Consider the following 20156-nt stretch of genomic DNA (forward strand, 5'->3'; position numbering starts at 1 on the left):
GAGGGGGATAGATAGCACTGCCAGCTGAAGAGATCAAGAAATGATCTACCTGAGCTGGGCATAAAAGAACAGGTAGGTTTGAAGAAAGGCAGAAGAGATAAGATGGTTGCAGAAGGTGAAGAGAAGGAGTGAGGTCAGTGCAGGGCAAAGTGAGTCTCCACTTTGGATGGAGCTTAAAGCTACAGTGGGAAGTTAGATTGGGCCTGTAGCACGAGGTCGGAGAGCTCAGTAATGCTTCTTATTGTTTTTATCAGCTTCCTTTTCTCATTTTCCACAGCAACTATTCCAAACTCTCATTATTCACCTCTCTCCCCTCCCCTCCCTACCATAATCATCACATTACCAACTAACCTCTGACCTGATAGAAGAGCCTTTCATCAGAGCACCCCTCACTTTCTCACCCTTTACTCCCCAAACCAAAATATATATTCAAGCTCAGCCTTGCTTCCTGCCTCAGAAAATGAGGAATCCCCTTAAGTTTGTTTCTGTTCCTAACCCCTCCAGATTTCTCAGAAAATTTGCTCCATCATTAATCCATTTCTCTTCCAGCTTTTCCTCCATTAAGTTTTCTCAGCCTTTAAAAACACTCAACTCCCCTAGTATCCTTGATGTGGCTTCCCCTTCTGTTGACTGCTCCAGCTCTCTCTTCTCCTTTATCAGCAAATTCCCTGTAGGAAGTATCTAAACTTGCTGTCTCCACTCACTCACATCAATCTGCACTCCACTCACATCTGGTTTCTGGCACCCCCATTCCTGTGAAACTACTCTCTCTAAGGTCAACAAATACATCCTAGTGCTGTACCCAGAGGATTCTTCTCAGGCTTTATATCCAAAGATTCTATTGGCACCTAGAATTTCAGATAAGTTGCTAATGTTTTAGAAAATGAATCCATCAAAGTCCACGAGTATTGAACCTTGCAAATTGGCCAACTACTGCTGAAAAAGATCGATTTAGATGAAATCAATATTTGCCAATACATATCAAGGGACTCCCTATCTGGGTTTTGAACTTTAAAAACACGGTTTAAGGCATAGCTATTAAAGTTTGGGGTAGGTATTACGGGATGGGGCTTAGATTTTATGGCTAACTCTGTAGATCACTAGGGGTGACAGGCACTAAGTAAATAGTCCCACACACAAAAAAACTGCAGTATAAAATTATGGCCATTTACAGCCATATACAGAAAAGGCAAGATTTTTTTAAGTCAAAACCATTTGTGAAAACACAAATAAGATATTTCTCCAATGATTCTTTCTTAGGAAACAGCTTTGTAATTAGGATGAATCATACTTTTTTCCTACTATATGCCATCATACAGTCTGCAAATACCTCACTCATGGATCAAAAGAGATGAAAAAAAACATGAGATGCAATTACTTTTACTGAGTCTTCCTTTAAATTGAACATAATTAATACAGAAATCTCAAAATAAAAGACTATTTTGGGATGACTATGGTGATGGAAAGCCAACAGATCTTATTTTATCTGGGAATAAGTAGTAAACTGCTTAGGAAGATAATCAACTCTCTTAGAATACTAAGAAGGGAACAATTTACTCACCAGTCCCAGAATATTTATAGTCCTAAATACTACCTGCACAACTCCCACCATTTCTGCCTCCTTTTATTTTTCACTTTGTTAGAAGTGAGACTTCACAACAACCAAGACTACCTCTCTAACTTTAGCTCTTACCACTTAAAAGGGTGAACTTTGGGCTCCAGTCAGGCCAGTCTCCAGCACTGGATCTCCAACCCTGACTGTACTCTCCCAGTATCTTTACCAGATCAAATCCTGCTGTTCCTCAGGATCTAATTCAAGCCCTGGTTCCCTAAACTCTCCCCTTGCTCTGCCACTTCACTTCCACCCTTCTCTTCTGCCGGGTATACGGTCTCCATGGTACTTGATCACACACTAACTTTCCAAATGTGAACACAAGAAGATGTTCATCACAAGTTTTTATTCTCATGCTGTCACCAGCATGCCTTGATCATATAGTATTAACTATAAAAACAGGCTTTACCTAAGATTCAGATTATTTGCATTTACAAAAAAAAGATATTTTCTTTAGAATATCTAAATATAAACACCTTTCATCATAATTTTAATGACAATGCATACAGGACAAACTTTTTATAACATGCTTCCCATTGCCCAAATTCTGTTCATCTGTCGAGTCAAAACAAAAGTCAGTATTTCCCATTAAATCCTTCCTAATGTCAGTTCTTACCAATATCCATCCCTAAAGTATTAAACTATAAGCCTTCATTATGACTGATTTAGTAACATAAGAGGCAGCTACAGTCTACTTGAATTATTAAGGAAACTAATATTGGAACCAACATATTAATGATATTTTTACTGATCAGAAAGGTTATTAATAATTTCTTTAACAAAGATTAATTCATAAACTATTTGGAAACTTTGTTTGGATTACTATTATGAACGTATTGTGGTTGTTAAAATTCTGTTCTGGATGAAAGCAAGTAAGTCCCCTGACCCAGAAAAGAATGTTCAAAGTAATTTCCATGTACTCACACCAACAGTGCGAAGTTCCTCTCCTGACTGGAAGCATATCAGGGCCAAGTGGCAGGTCTTTTATAATAACAACTAAGAGCAGTCTGCAACAGGACTAGGAATAGTTTGTCATCCAGCTTTGAGGAGTGCTAGTTAACCGAACTCAGTCAGATCTCCCACCCAAGAGCAGTGATAACTGTGCCCAGAAAAGACATTGACTAATACTTCCTTTTCTGCTATAAACTAACTCATCAGCATTGTAAATCACCAAGAGCTTAATGCAGTGAGTAAAATCTAGGAAGACTCCTTATGCCTTGACTTCTAAGAAGGTCACTGCTAAGGTTTATGTTTGACTGAAGCAGTTTTTCTTCGCTCGGATAATAATACGCCTTCCCCTCAAGCCCTATGCACACACATACTTTAATACCTGGCTTTGACACCGTGAGCCATGTTTTTCTTATTTTATCTTCTGCTAAAGGCCATTTCAAATCTATGAGGAAATGGGAAAGATGGAAATCATAAATAAACTATGAATACAGGATTTTAGAACTTTTGTACAGCAGTCTCAAAAGTTTTGTCAAAATTTCCACATGGAACCCCAAACTATTTTCAGACTACATTTATACAATGCAAGATTAAGCCAAAGAATGCAGAGTTTGGGGAGGTAATATCTATCAAAGCAAACAGTTGTTAACCTACAGATAAGACAACTCTCAACACAAATTCCTCATATTTAACATCTAAAAATTGTGTAGCACCCTCACGGTATCAAAGGCTTGTTGTTTAAGTCTACAAATAACCACTCACTGTAGATTCTTTTGAAGTGCGTTCTATATAATAAATAACAAGGAATTACAGACAGCTGTTTACTTAACTCAAGTATTTGTGAGGAGTATCTTAGTCACCACAAACAGGCATGTAACGTGAGCAACAGAGAACAACAAAGACGAGAAGAGCTCAAACAGGACACTTGCTGTTCAAAGATTTATGATGGCAGCTTTTGTTCATGTAAAATATTAGAATGAAGACAATCCAACACATTGTAGATTCCTGTTTTTTACATTCAAATGAGACTATGCCTGGAAAAGGCACTTGATAAAACAAAGATTAAGAAATAAATGTACGTTAGTGGTTATATTTAATTTCTCTTTCAATTATTATTCCTTATGAAAAAGATGACTAAGTCACAATGAAAATTATTTGTATTGTTACTAATTATCACAAAATAAACACACTAAAATAGGCATGTTGTATGTACATGCATGCTCTGACCAGTCAGTATTCTTACAAGAAGGAGAATACCTGGAATTTGCTCCATGTGGTCAAATGCAGTACTTAGGTGCAGAGAGAATGAAAGCTATTGAGAACACATGTGCTTTCCTCTCCTACATAACTTTGTTATGAGAAAGCAGGTGAATTAGAAAGTTACTAACACACTTTCAACATCTTGCATTTCATGTAGCATAAAAAGGCCAACTTAGGATAACTGCACCAGGACTTGTTCTCCTCAGTCCAGATTCTATAACAAAGTACATTCGGGCGCTCTTAGCAATCAAATGATAAATACAGGGATGCCTATATTATAAAATATATAATAGTAAATGTAAATATAATTATTTTATATAAAATATAATTATGCAAAATAAAATGGAAAAAAATTCTTTCATTTAGAAAGCTATTCAGATAATTTTCAACATTAATAAGCAAATAACTTCTATATTTAGTTTCATGTTCCTGTGGCACTGATTTCTGATAAGAATCTATTTTTAAAAAGTGAGGGCACATGAACTTGGTTTGCATGTGCACATGCAGAAGCACACACTCACACACACCAGCAAGGTCAGTATTGTTTTAACAATACCTTTGCAATACTCAAAACAAACATCAATTTACTTAAAAACAAAAAAACAAAACGAGAAAAGGTCCTAGCAACTGGAAAAAATATAGAAAAAATATTTTGAATACGAAAAACTATAAAGCTAAAAGAGAAAGGGCATAACCTTTAAAAATATGGAAATGGGACACATGCTCAGAAAAAAGGAGAAACAAGTTAAAGCTTTAAGGCTTTTTGGACAAGCCCAGAAAAGAAAAATGATACATCCATAGTGAAATTATATACTATATAAAACAAAAAGGCAGGCATAATTTCCTGTTCAGATGAACTTCTGGATTGAAGTGTCCACAGCAGTTAGATTCAGGCCAACATCTCAGCTTTGGTGAGAATAAACTTTGGTTTTCATATGAACAGGAAGCTGAAGTATAATATTGTTACATACGTTGTGCATATGCACTGAAACTCTTATTTTGCTTCAAAACAACATTATAAGGACATGAAGATTTAGTGCTTAGCTGCCGCTCGGGGAGATAACACCATGATGCCAGAGCTGCCAGCATTCTCTGCTGTTGGTTCAGCTGTCTCACTAATGCCTTCAGAGGGAAAAACTGAAAGAATGAGTTTAATGTATGTAACAATATCCTTTACAGTCAGTATACAGCCTACAGAAAGTTATCACTCAAAGACAATTCCACAAATTTTACTTACAAAGCTTCTTCCACAATTCTAAATTTTAAAATAAACATATTTTGTAAGTGTCACAGTCATCAGCATTTTTCAGTGTACTACTCTTAAGAAACTAATGTAAACATTATAACAGAGTATCAATACTTAGGCATTCTGAATGAGTAAAATACAACTTGTATATAATTTTCACTCATTTGTAAAAATGATAATCTAACCAATTGGAGAATATATATTTTGAGAATTTTTATTAATGGTGCCAAAAGACATGAACTCATCACTGAGGCCTACCTTTCACACTCGTCGGCATTTATTATAGCTGGCCGGTGTTAGAGAAATAGTACATACCCCCAGAACAAGATTTTTCTCCTACTGAAGTCAAGTGGTACAGAGAGGCACAAGGCTGCAATGACTGTCTTCTCAGGACCATCTCAGAAGCTGAAACTCGTTGAGTAGAAATACCAATAAACCAGGAAACATTTAAGAACCACAATTCCATACTGATTTTTACATGATCAAATGCCAAGAGCTTGTTCATGTAAGTTGCAAATAATATGCTTCCGTATGTCCCTTCTAATAGTATAGATAATCTGGGGGGGAAAAAAAAATCAGCCTTACATGTATCCTACAGTGGATACTGAAGGTGGTAGGGGGCATTACTAATCACAAGTGCATGTGTGTGAGATGCTGAAAACAGCAGCTACAAAATTTGTACAAACCTATACTGAGTACCTGTGATACTCATGACACTAGGACCTCAGATATAAAAATGACAAAACACGGTATCTACCCTAAAGGAGCTCAGAGTCCAAGTGAGAGAAGGCCAAAAAAAAAAAAAAATCACTGATTATAGAAAATATTAAAAAAGTGATTGACAAATGCCTGGAGTATGACGAGAGTAAGAAGAAAGAACCCTAATAACCTGGTCAGGAGATTGTCTGAAATGTAAAAGTCATTTGAACTGTCTTGAAGGACCAACAGGAGCTACCCAGATGATTGGGAACAGTTCAGGAAAAGGAATAGCATGAGAAAAGCATGTTCGACCTGGCTAGAACAAAGACAGGACATGGAGTTACAGCCAGAAACAAGATGAGAAAGGCCACACAGACAGGGACTGAGCTTTGGGCAGTGGTCTGTTGACCATGCTGTTAAGTATTGCAAACAAAAACACATGAATCTCAATTGTTTTCTGCAGGCCACACTGGCCACCCTCAGTTCAGAGGTAAAGTCACCTTCAGTTCCTGAGTAAAATCTCAGCAGGCTCAACTTCCCTAAGAGAAGCCTATACCCATTTCCACCTACGAGTAAAGCCCTTGGACCTGTACTTAACTCGTGATACAAAATATCTGCACAACAGATGCTTTATGAAGAGTAACCAAAACCTGTACAAACCAATTCTCATCCAAAGCTCAGTGAGTAAAATACCATTTGTGGAGAATGATTTGAAGGACATGCAGTCTCTCCATACCTTTAGAGTTAAGACAATGTTTTGAGCTCTTATGAGGCTGTTTTTACTGAACTACTCTTTCTCCTTCTGCCATTAGCCCATGTGGGCAAGCACTCTGCTGCTATGTGGAACATTTAACATTAAAGATGCTGTGAGGCTGCTGGGCACGACAGTGCACAATGTCCCCTGTGAGGAACCAAAGATCTTTCTCTCAAGTCCTTCAGAAATGGTCATGCTTTTTCCAAGCATGTGGTTTGCTTTAATCTTATGGCCCTTGTCAATGATATCATTCAGTTCCCTTATATAGAAGGTGCCAGAAAGCTCAGGGCCAATTTATAGACCCATATTTTATAGGAATATAGAGCTTATAACATATGTCTTATGTATACAATAACCTTGTAACATATAACTTGTCTATTAAATTCATCCCTTTATTGTCCCTTTACCTTAATTTTTTTTTCTTATGCCGTGGTGCTGCTGTTATCGTAACATACATAATTATGTTTGCCACTTTAAATCTTTATTGGAACATAGCAGGGTATAAAATTACAGCAACCAAGCAGCTGATTGGTTCAAAAAATGTAAAGAGCATCTTTTATATGCCAGGTCTCTGCTGAAGGCTAGGATAAAAACTGTCAGTGGACCTGACTTGATGCTTATGGTCAGGAAACTGAGAGTTATGGACAAAATGGATAATTAAACAAGTGATAATACCATAGGAAAAACATTTATATAGGGCAAATATAGTAGGAAAAGCATTCACATAGGGAACACAGAAGTCTAAGATAGCTAGGAAGGCTTCCCAAATGAACTATTATCTAAGCTGCGACCTCCAGGCTGAGTAGGAGAAGTTCTGCTATAGTGGGGAAGGCTCAGAGTACAGTACACTCTGGGGAAGGAAAGCAGTTCAGTATGTCTGGGACAAATGGTGTAACTAAGGAGACGGCAGATAGGCCAGAGAGGTAAGCAAGGACCAGGTCACAGAGGGCCTGGCAAATCATGTTAAAGAAGTAGATTTAACCTTGGAGCACTGTGAAACCCAGAAGGGTTTGCCGGGCGCTGACACAATCAGATTTGCACTGTAACATTTATTGAGTGCTTGCTATTTTCCAGGCCCTGTGCTAAGTGCTTTCTGTGCCTGACTATACTGAACCCTCAGAAGAGTCCTATAAAATCATAGAAAGTAAGCGCTATTATTACTCCTATTTTACAGAAGATGAAAATGAGGTTTAATGAGGGAAAGGAATCTAACCAGCCACACTCCTGGTCCTAGTGAAGCCAGGATTCTAACCCAGGTCTTTTGACTCCAGGGCCTGAGTGCCTAATTTAGTGTGCTGTCACATTCATTTAGAAGAAGGCTTGATTGACAATGATGATAATGACTCTGTGGTGTGAGGAATATAGGAGGAAAAGCAATTTAGGGGGAATGACAAATTCAATTCTGAACATATTGAAGTGCCTGCAGAACCTCCAAGTGGCAAAAATCACATATACGGCTCTCAAGTAAGAAAGGGCTTTTGGACCAAGGGTTTAGAATTAGGAGTCATGAGCACATGTATGATCATTTGAGCCACCAACCTGAATGATATGTCTCAGGGAGAATGCGTGGAGTGAGAGAACAAAGGAGCCTGGGAGAGTCTTATGAGGAACATAGAGAGGACTGAAGAACCTGCAAAAAAGTCATGAGAAGTGGCCAGAGAAGTAGGAGAAAAAATGACAAGCCAAAGGGAGAGCGTATTTCAAGAAGAATCAACAGTGCCAAATGTTGCTAAGAGGAAAATAAGAATGGAAAGGTATTCATTAGATTTAGAAATAAAATCTTTGTTCTTAATGGTTTAGGTGACATGGCTGTTGCTGTCCTTTTAGGAAGTAAGAGATAAAATATATTAAAATGGCTATTAATATAAGATCTGTACTAAGTCCTATTAGAGAAGAAAAAGATATTCAGTCCAGATGTCTGCCAGCTGGGGGAAATGAGAATGGACTCTTAGAAGAAGATCATTAAAGGAAAAATAGCATTTGGAGATTAAAGAAAAGAGCAAAGCCTTGCAGGTTTTAGCCTGGACAGATGTAACCAGAGGCAAAATTCAGAAAGCATAAGGCACAGTCAGGAATAGTCCATTAATTCAAATAGGTTGGCTCATTCTGCATTAGTGGTAAAATTTAAAAAGTAGATTGGAACCATATTATAAAGTCTTCACCAAGGAATATGGAAGTAATGCACATATTTAAATGTCTTTTCTCCCTGGAAAATGCCTAATTATTCTTTAATTCTCAGCTCATGTGCCACCTCTTCAGTGTCACTGTAAGTAAAAAAAGACTAGCCTTTCTTTATGTGCTTAAGTTACTTTCTATTCATATCTCTTATGATAATGCATTTTAATGTTTCCTAAACTTGATGATACTGAAGGGAATTGGGTATGTCTTGGTACTGGCAATATCTCAGCAAGTCAAATAACGTATGTGCCCAAGAAGCATTTTCTGAACAAATAAACATACACACAATTACATTAGAGTGGTACTTTATGAAGACTGACTGTTAGCTGTGTGCAATATGGATTAGCAAAGAAGAAACAAGAGGCACTCCAGTGAGAAAGCCAGGAAGCATGAAAAGGAGAGGTAATGGGATCCCATCGAATGGGGCCATTGCGGAAATATAGGAAGTTTCTCTAAGAGATGCTTCCAAGGCAATATCATAGAAATTGGTGACCAAATTAAATGGGGCAGGGCATAAGACAAACATTTTTTAAAAACTTAAAAAAATATACCCTTGACTCAGTAATTAGATTTGGAAATATATCCTACGGAAATAGAGATTTACACATACTTTGGCATTATTTATAAGAGTGGAAAACTGGAAACCATTTTAATTTTTAATAATAGAGGCCTAATTAAATAAATAGTGGCACCTCTATCTGATGAAGCACCATGCATACATTAACGTATCATAAAAAATTATGTAAGGATGGTGAAAAAATGCGCATTATAGTAAGTTGGAAAAAACATTTTTACAAAACAAAATAGAATTTGACCCAATTTTTAAAATAAAACATGGAAAAACACAAGACTCAAAAGGCACTGGATATTTGAGAAGTGCTGGACAAGACTATGGGTGCCATTTTCTTCTTTGTAATTAATTTTCCAACTTTTTTTTTTTAAATAAAGAAAAACTTTATTTTTTTAATAGGAAGAGAGCTAATATTGAGAAAATCAAGTCATCAGGCTATTTTGAGAGTTGTTGGCAAAAAGAAAGAAAAGATAGAACCACAATTTGAAAGGACAGATAGTTTGAGTTTTGTTTTAAGGATCAGAGAAATAAATGAAGAACTGGTAAACGTAGGAAACAGGAAAAAAAAAAGAGAGATGCTTACAAAAAGGAAATCCTTGATTTATTTTTCCATTTAAACAAAACACACAGTACAGCCAAAGGATACCAGGGAGAGATCTAGGTAAGAGAGAAAAAGCCCTACAAAGATGGCATTTTTGTAGTATCTGGAATAGAAAAACTGCTAACTTCTTACAAAGCAGGAAGAACATGGGCTTTGGCATCAAAGAGACCTGAGTTTAGATCACGGTACCTCCACTCAGCAGCTGTGTGACCCTGGGCAAGCTGTTAACTGAGCCAGTCTCCTCGGGTGTAGCACAGGGCAAACCACCACCTAGCACAGTTATGAGAACTAAGTGATCTGTAAGAAAGTAGCTCGTGGGGTAGCTATGAGCCCAGGAGCCACCACCAGACTTTGATTCAGCAGGTCTGAGCCTGGACCCGAGTATCTACGTTTTTAAAAGCTCCCTGGGTAATTTCACTGCATGGGCAGCAACATGTGAACAGTTCAGTGCCTGGCACAAGGCAGGTACTTGCTAAATGTTAGATGGTTGTTTTTATGGACAGAATATAGGGCTTCTATCATTTTTCATTAAGGCTGTCATGACTTTCTTCACTGAACACAATGGTAAGATCTGTCCCAAGTGAGCTGTTTGCTTGAGTGACTGATCATCTAGAAATGGAAAAAATAAAAACATGACTCTTTGGGGGTAGGAATTAAGTTCTTCAACAATAATGGCGTCACACAACCTTCTTAAATATTGTCTGTTACTTTACAGCCAGGTCTTCAGCTCAATCAGACTGGTTTTGCCTAGCTGACCAAACACTGTGCCCTTTCTTGTATTCTTCCTTTCCTGTTCTCAGCCATACTTATTTTTCCTGCCTATCCAAATTACATATAGTCTCTAAGGTCCAAGGGAAATTCAGCTTCTTGAAGAAGCCTTACCTGAGTATTTCAACACTACATGATCTCTCTTTACTGAACACACCTCTGATTGTGTAATGTAATTAAGCATAATATTTTATACTGTATACCACAAAACTTGGCACGCAATTATACTGTCATATTATTTTTTAGATATTTCCATGAGTACTATTCTTATCTATCCAGGAAGATGATAAACTTCTTGAAGGCAAGGTCATATTCCATGGGGTATTTGACCCCTCACTCCCAACTACTTTAACCTAATTTCAAGTTATCTCAAATGTGCACACTTGTGCCGCCTAATGGTGAAGGTAATTATTGCCATGGTTACAATTCAGTAACTGGCTTACAAAGCACGTAACAGAACCAAATAATGGCTGGACCAAATCATTACTTGTTTAAAATCAAAGAAGAATAAAGCTACTACTGTTAAAAATAATACAGCAGCAGAGATGATAATGACTATATCTTTCTCATGTAAAACCTTCTTTTCTCTAAGTTAGCAACTTCCTTCCTTTTGGGTTTGGGTTAATCTTAGTACTGAAAAGGGTTATATAATCACATATTGAAATGTCCTGTGATTAGAGGTACATATGAAATAAATCTTCCATGAGATACTGATCAGTGTAATATACATTGCTTTGGGAAGATGGTAGGACACTGTGCTTATCTTTGCAGACAAAAGAAAATATTAAACTCAACTAATACTGATTTAGTCTCTATTAGGGGCAGGACAATCCATATCCTTAAGAAGGTTATGATCTAGTAAAAGTATAAAAGTACAAAAATGATGGAAATCAAGGTACTCTGGGAAAACTTTTTACCATTATTATTACAAGAACAACACATCTGTATAATGTCATATAATGGGTGTTATATTTCAGGTTAAGTGTGTGTTTTCTAAATGTTCTTAATCTCGGTGAAATATATTCTAAAGAGACGCTCAGAAACTACTTTCTTTGTTTTGCATTTTCTCTTATTCAGTGCTTCCTGTTAGGACTTCTTATCCTTAACTTCTTGATGTCTTGAATTTCTCATCTGCCTGAACTTGTGCTATTAATATCAGAAATAGTGAATTCAGTTACATGCATGAGTGAGCAATGAAGATGTTACCTAATGATAATTGGGTTTTTTAAATTTTTGTTTTACATTAAGAGTTTAGTTGATTTACAATGTTGTGTTAGCTTAAAGTGTAGAGCAAAGTGATTCAGTTATACATATACATATATCCATTCTTTTTCAGGTTCTTTTCCCATATAGGTTGTTACACATTATTGAGCAGAGTTCCCTGTGCTATACAGTAGGTCCTTGTTAATGATCTATTTCATATATAGTTGTGTGTATGTGTTAATCCCAACCTCCTAATTTATCCCTCCCCCTCTCCTACCTTTCCCCTTTGATAACCATAAGTTTGTTTTTGAAGTCTGTGAGCCTTCTTCTGTTTTGTAAATAAGTTAATTTGTATCAATTAAGTCCATCTGGTCTAATGTATCATTTAAGGCCCATTTTCTTACTGATTTTCTGTCTGATCTGTCCATTGATGTAAGTGGGGTGTTAAAGTCCCCCACTATTATTGTGTTACTGTTGATTTCTCCTTTTATGGCTGTTAGTATTTGCCTTACGTACGAGGTACTCCTATGTTGGGTGTATATATACTTATAATTGTTATATCTTCTTCTCGGATTGACCCCTTGATCATTATGTAGTGTCCTTCCTTGTCTCATGTAACAGTCTTTATTTTAAAGTCTATTTTATCTGATATGAGTATTGCTACTCCAGCTTTCATTTGATTTCCATTTGCATGGAATACCTTTTTCCATCCCCTGACTTTCAATCTGTATGTGTCCCTAGATCTAAAGTGGGTCTCTTGTGGACAGCATAGATACGGGTCTTGTTTTTGTATCCATTCAGCCAGACTATGTCTTTCAGTTGGAGGATTTAATCCATTTACATTTAAGGTAATTATCGATATGTATGTTCTTATTGCCATCTTGTTAATTGTTCTGGATTTGTTTTCTCTTTTTTTGGGGTGGTTTTTCTTCCCTTCCTCTTTTGTTTTCTTCTTTTGTGATTTGATGACTATCTTTAGTGTTGTCTTTGGGTGCTTTTTCTTTTTTGTGTGTGTATCTGTTATAGATTTTTGGTTTGCGGCTCCCATGAGGTTTTGATATAGCAGTCTATATATATACATATATATATATGTATATATATAGACACACACACACATATATGTGTGTGTATATATATATATACACACACGTATATGTGTGTGTGTATACACACACACACACACACACACACACAAGATTATTTTAAGTTACTGGTCTCTTAATTTCAAATGCATTTCCAATATCCTGCACTTATACTCTCCTCTTCTCACAGTTGCTAGTTTTGGTATCATATTTGTGTGTGGATGATTTCCTACCATTACTGTATGTTTGCCTTTACCGGTGAGCTTTCTCATTTGTAATTTTGTTTGTAGTTGTGGCCTTTTCTTTTCCGGCTAGAGAGGTTCCTTTAACATTTGTTGCAAAGGTGGTCTGGTGGTACTGAATTCTCTTAGCTTTTACTTGTCTGTAAAGCTTTTGATTTCTCTGTCAAATCTGAATGACAGCCTTGCTGAGTAGCGTATTCTTGGTTGTAGGTTCTTCCCTTTCATCACTTAAAATATTGTATATCATACCACTTCCTTCTGGCCTGCAGAGTTTCTGCTAAAAAATCAGTTGATAACCTTATGGCAATTCCCTTGTATGTTATTTATTGCTTTTCTCTTGTTGCTTTTAATATTTTTTTTCTTTGTCTTTAATTTTTGTCAGTTTGATTACTATGAGTCTTGGCATGTTCCTCCTTGGGTTTATCCTGTATGGGCTCTCTGCACTTCCTGGACTTGGGTGACTGTTTCCTTTCCCAGGTTAGGGAAGTTTTCAGCTATTATCTCTTCAAATATTTTCTCAGGCCCTTTCTCTCTCTCTTCCCCTTCTGGGATCCCTATAATGTGAATGTTGATGTGTTTAATGTTGTCCCAGAGGTCTCTGAGACTGTCCTCATTTCTTTTCATTCTTTTTTCTTTATTCTGTTCCGCAGCAGTAGTTTCCACCAATCTGTCCTCCAGCTCATTCATTCTTCTGCCTCATTTATTCTGCTATTGATTCTGTCTAGTGTATTTTTCATTTCAGTTATTATATTGTTCATCTCTGTTTGTTCTTTAAAGCTTCTAGCTCTTTATTAAACATTTTTGTATCCTCTGTGTGCTGTGCCTCCATTCTTTTTTCTGAGATCTCAGATCCTCTTTACTCTCATTACACTGAATTCTTTGTCAGGTAGATTGCCTATCTCCACTTCACTTGGTTGTTCTTCTGGGGTTTTATCTCAGTCCTTCGTCTGGAACATATTTCTCTGCCGCCTCATTTTGTCTAACTTTTCTGTGTTTGTGGTCTCCGTTCCTCAGACTGCAGGACTGTAATTCTTCTTGGTTCTGGTTTCTGACCCTGGTGAGTGAGGTTAGTTCAGGGGCTTGTGCATGCTTTCCTGGTGTGTAGAGCTGGGTCTTGTCCCTCTGGAGGGCAGGGCCGTGTCAAGGGGTATGTTTACAGGTGGCTGTTGGCTCAGGACAACTTTAGGCAGCCTGTCACCTGATGGGTGGGGCTCACCCTGTTGGTTGTTTGGCCTGTGGCATCCAATCACTGGAGCTTGCAGGCTGTTGGGTGGGGCCAGGTCTCAGTGCCAAAATGACAACCTCCAGGAGAACTCATGCTGATGAGTATTCCCTGGGGCATCCACCATCAGTGAGCCACAGACAACCCCCCATCTCCCCAGGAGACACTCGAAGACCCACAGGTAGGTCTGGCCCAGGCTCTTATGGAGTCACCGCTTTGCCCTGGTCCCTGTGCACATGAAACCTTGTGTGTGCCCTCAAGGAGCGGAGTCTCTGTTTCCCCCAGTCCTGTGGAGCTCCTGCACTCAAGCCCCGCTGGCCTTCAAAGCCAAATGCTCTGGGGGCTCCTCCTCCTGATGCCCTACCCCAGGCTGGGGAGCCTGACATAGGGCTCCCAACTCTCACTCCTGTGGGAGAACCTCTGTGATATAATTATTTTCCAGTTTGTGGGTCACCCACCTGGCGGGTATGGGATTTCATTATATCATGAAAGCACCCTTCCTACCATCTTGTTGTGGCTTCTTCATTGTCTTTGGGTATAGAATATCTTTTTTGGTAGGTCTGAGTCTTTTTTGTTGATGGTTGTTCAGCAGTTATGATTTTGGTGTTTTAGTGAGAGGAGGTGAGCTCAAGTCCTTCTACTCTGCCATCTTGTCCTCATACATTTCTTCGGTAATTGGTTTTAATATGTGGTCTCCAGGCTTCCATTGGAATATTTATTTATAATGGCCATTTGTTTTAAGAGCAAGATTCTTTTTCACTTAATTGATAAACAAAAGCAGATCCCAGAAAAGATCAGGAAGTTGTGCTGGGCCCTTTCTGAGTCTTAGATTTCTTTCCTAAAATGATGATACTCTGACTAGATGACTGTGCCTGCTCTCCCCGTCATCTCAGGCAGCATCATAACCACTTCCCTTGTGACTCCCATCCCTCCACGATCTGGCCATTTAGCCTCTTCTTTCTTTTAAAATATTTTCCTTGAAGAAAAACCATCCAGCTCACTATTATTACAAAGGTGCTTTAACTAAAATCACACTATAAATATACGAGGCATCATATTACAGTAGAAAGAACACAGGCTATTCAGTCAGACCAACCATATTCCAATAACTTTGAGCTGATTCTTCAATTTCTGCTTCAGTTTTGCTCTACAGGTTAAATACTGGTAACTACCAGGACAGTTGTTGTGAGGGTTAACTGACCTTACACATACAGAACACTTAGCATAATGCCTGGTACTTAGTAAATACTCAGTAAACGTTAGCTGCTGTTACTATTATAATCACCACCATCATATTTCTTGTTTCTATTATTATCATAGTGTATAGGACCCATTCTACTTCTCTAACTGAAGTAAATGGAATCATCTAACTTTTTTTAGCTGAAGCAAATGGAGTCATCTGTGTTTCTTTCTTTACTGATACAGAGAAGGGGGAAAAATCAGTTGCCACTTCTGGCAGGAAAAATGACATACTGTGGTTGTTGACTAGTACTCTGAGTGATGACTAAGTAATACATGTTCCCCAAAGTTATAAATCAGTTTGCTACTAAAATATTTTCCAGATTTCAGAACAGAGAGCTCTGTAGTTATATCCTCATCCACTATAAAATAATCTCTCAACTATCCTGCCTGCAGTTAAAAAGATCTTTATTAGCAAAAGATGTGTTCCAACAGCATGTTCCATGATGTCAGAAATACTTTTAAAGTAATCATTAAATACTATAAAATATCAGATTGTTAGAAAATAAAAAACATATTGTTGAATGAGAAGGGAGAGTCTAAACTGAATGCCACAGTAAGTGGTACCACGTTCTGGGGAAGAAAAACAAAAAAACAAAAAGCAGCAGCATCCCTGTTTTAATGTCTTGGTACCTCCCTGTCCTATTCCATAGGCATAAAGACTGTGTTCTCCATGAGCTTCTATGGGTAGATGGACACTCACTATTCATACACAATATGACCATAAAGTCCATGTTTCCATTTCATTTAGTTATAACCACAGAATTCCAAAAGCAAGCCAAACTAACAGGGACAATATTTTTAGTTTACTATACCAATGTGATTTTGGATTGACTATGCATTTCTTTTATATCATGAGTACTTAGTTGTAAAGATGCTTCATTTTGGCAGGGTTCACTAAATGAGGTTATACTTTACATCTTAAAGTACATTAAACCCTAAAGGAACAAAAGTGATGCCAATTAGGGTAAGAAGTAAGAACTTTATACCTCTTCTTATATAATGTTTCAAGGCCTTTCATGTTAGGCACAAGCAGTTTTATGACAACATAGCAATTATCAAATGAAGGTGATAATTTGTCACAGATGTTACCTTTATACAATATGGCTTGCTAGAAATCAGAGTGGAGAGCAGAAACATGCAAACAAGATTTTTCTTCTGCTAGGTGACTCTGGGCTTTGACTTGTTCTTGTAAAATTAATAACACTTCAGCATGTTTCTGGACAGTTCCTTTTTCATATATATCTATATGTCTGTTATCCATTTGTATATACATGTGTGTATGAATATATAAATATTTACATATGCAGCTATAACAAAATGTCCAATTGGTTTTTTTTTCATAAAAATATCAAAATGTAAACATTTAAATGGGTGTGACATGGTCAGTGCAATCACCTTGGCTCCAGATGCCCTTCAACAGACACGGCTCTAGAGGACGTGGGGGTGGGGAGGGGGTAGTGTGAGCCACAAAGTAGAAAGCAGAAGAACGAGGTTCCATCCATGATCTATGGAAATTTACGAACGACCTTGGATGCCACTTCTATTTAACAACAAAATAGAGATAGCAGTACTTGCCTTCCTACCAACCGGAATCACTCGTTGCAGTGAGTGGAATAATGAATGTAAAAATATTTTTTAAGTTATAAATAACTATATTATAAGTGATAAGATACTTTCAAGACAGTTTTGCTGCTTTGAGAAGCATTTAAAAATGGAATGATGGTCTAACTGTATGTATTATTTTCTGTCTATTCCAAAAAAGGAGAAAAAATGTTTTGTTTTTGACAAAGATTCTTTTATATTTCTAAAGAATACATAATAAAACATTTTAGCGCATGGGGTCAAGTTAGCATAAAAATACAGGATCTCATTTCTTGAGATAAAGTATGAAAAAGTGCTTTGTAAATTCTACGGAGTTATATGTGAAGTTTAGCAATTTCTGCCACTTATATAAAAAAGTACACTTTGAGACGGGTGCTTACCTTCTCTTAGACGGTCTACTACAAAAGTAAAGCCTGTAGTTCTTGGATGTAAGACATATTCATATTTCTGAAGTCCATTCTTTTCAGCAAATTCATTACTTCGAGCCGTGCTATTTTCTAAACAAAACAATAGGCCATTAGAAGCCATAAAATAAAGGAAGATAAGTGAGGTAAGGAAATGGTGCAGAATTTCTTTGGTAAAAATGGCAGTTAATTTTTCTGTAATTAATATAACATACTGAATCAAATGATAAGATAGAAATACTTTAGTAAATCCCTAACAAAGATCCTAGAGTTACCTACTTATTGGAATTTCGGAAATTTTATAATAAGGTATTAATAGATGTTTTATGACAGTTTATAAATTAATATTCAAATCCTTAAAATTCTTTAAGAGATTTCATAAAATAGTCAATATACAATGAAAACTGCAATACAGATAAAATACTAATAACTAAATTTTTCATAAAATAGTCATTACATAATAAAAATTGAAATACTAAAATATAAAGATGAAATAAAGTAAAACTAAAATAGTAATAAAACATAAGGATCTAGACATCCAGAAGACACAACTAACAATTTGCCAAATATATCAGATCAACATTTTTTTAACCCAATAATTTAGGGCTTCAGTGCAAAGTGAAATATCTGCCTTGCTCAGGCACAGAGCACACTAATATTACTAACCAACACCACTCCACGACAGAATGGGCACATGATTAGCACACCATGTACAAACATCTGAACATGGTTTGGCTGAATATAGTTACTGAGTCAAGTATATGTTCCAACTGTTGGCAAAAACTTCTTTTTCCATTCCATGAGGTAACTTTATAAGTTCCAAGAAGAACCAAACCCATTATTCAGCAATTATATTTGGAAAAAGTAAAGTGTTCAGAAATTTGGCCTTAGCTGCTGGGGGAGATCATGAAATACCTTCTGATGACAGCAGACGTTAGAACCTGCAATCCTCAGCGCCATCCTGAAATTTATAGACCATTCCAAGTCACCAGGAAAAGACCTATATGTAAAAATACTACTTTCCGAGGAGTAAATTTAAGACCACAGAATCCTCAAAATCTCAAAAAACTACAGATGGTTCAACGACACTAAAATATTCAAAGAACACTCCTATAAATTGAGTCAAAAAATTAAACAGATCTCCAGCAAGTCAAAAGTAAAAGCTCTAAACAAGAAAAGTAATAAGCTCCTCTGACATTCATTTGAGGGGAATATTCTGGGCACGGGACTACAGAACAGTATTTTATAGACAACTGGCAGGACCTTACATGGGATGAGGAATCCCAGAGACACCACAAAGAAGAGTAGTTAACTACTCTTCAGTTTGCTCTTCCAGTTGGTCACAGACTTGGGGGATCTGAAGATAAAACTGAACGCTGTTGTAGAATGTGAATACAGGTGGAAGTAGTTCTAAAAGGCACAGGCACAATGTGGGAAGAAAGAAATAATCGCAGATCAGAGATGCAGATTTTCCCCTCCATCCCCACTTTATCTGCCCACCCCCAGACTGAGATTATTAGGACTGACAGACTAGCATCCCACTTTCTCACCACAGCCTCCTATCTCATTAGCCTGCTCCCTGTAACACTCCAGTGCCAGCACGCCTACCACTCCAGTGAGACTACCGGCTGCTCAGATGTTCTCAAACCAGCCAGGCATATTCCCACCTCAGAGTCTGTGCAATGGTTCTTCCTGCTACCCAGACATCTGCATAATTTTCTGCTTTGTTCATTTAGTCTCTCCTTAAATAAGAATTTAAGGGGCCTCCTCAAACCACCTTATATAAAACAGCACCCTACGTCCCCATCTTTTATTACTCTCTCTCCCTCTCTCTCTCTCTCCTTATCTTGCCTTACTGTACAGCATTTATGAATACCAAGCATATTTTTATTATTAGTTTTTAATGTTTTTCCTCATTAGAAAGTAAGCTTCATGAAAAGTCTCATGAAGAGACTTTTTTGTATATAAAGCTCCAGGCACTCATATATTTATTAAATGAATAAGTTTTACATACAAGCGTGTTTAATTGCATGTAATATTATATAATTGTTAAAACCTAGAAAAGCTTTCCTTTCTAAACCAGTAAAACAAAACAGAAAATCATAATATACCAACTGTGATGGTTAATTTTATGTGTCAAATTGACTAGGCCAAAGTACCCAGATATTGGTCAAACATTATTCTAGATGTTTCTGTGAAGGTGTTTTTTGATGAGATTAATATTTAAATCAGTAGACTTTGAGTAAAGCAGACTATTCTGCATAATGTGGGTGGGCCTCATCCAATCAGTTGAAGGTCTTAAGAGAAAAAGACTAATCTCCTCAAGCAAAAAAGAATTCTGCCAGCAGACTGCCTTTGGACTCAAACTGCAAATCTTCCCTGGGGTTGCAGCCTCTCTCTCTCTCTCTACACACACACGTGCACACACACACACATGGTTCTGTTTTTCTGGACAACCTTGACTAATGATGTGAGATATTACAATATTAAGTACAAAGAAAAGTGTAATTCTGGTTTTCCAA

The 20156-nt window shown here is 37.2% G+C and overlaps 1 protein-coding gene across 8 annotated transcripts in view; it reads right to left on the minus strand.

The window, feature by feature from the left end:
* The window catches only part of LCLAT1 (lysocardiolipin acyltransferase 1), a 296655-nt gene that overhangs the window by 65012 nt on the left and 211487 nt on the right, over positions 1-20156 (minus strand). For 7 of the 8 annotated variants that reach the window (XM_082356799.1, XM_082356800.1, XM_082356801.1 and 4 more), the window contains one exon: positions 17611-17727. In XM_082356799.1, the coding sequence (XP_082212925.1) occupies positions 17611-17727 (117 nt within the window). Of the gene's footprint in view, positions 1-2942; positions 3006-17610; positions 17728-20156 lie in introns of all 8 variants that reach the window. The other variant, XM_082356797.1, reaches the window with a different exon arrangement.

Source organism: Balaenoptera borealis (genome assembly GCF_965194805.1).
Source record: "Balaenoptera borealis genome assembly, chromosome: 15".
Classification (NCBI taxonomy): Eukaryota; Metazoa; Chordata; class Mammalia; order Artiodactyla; family Balaenopteridae; genus Balaenoptera; species Balaenoptera borealis.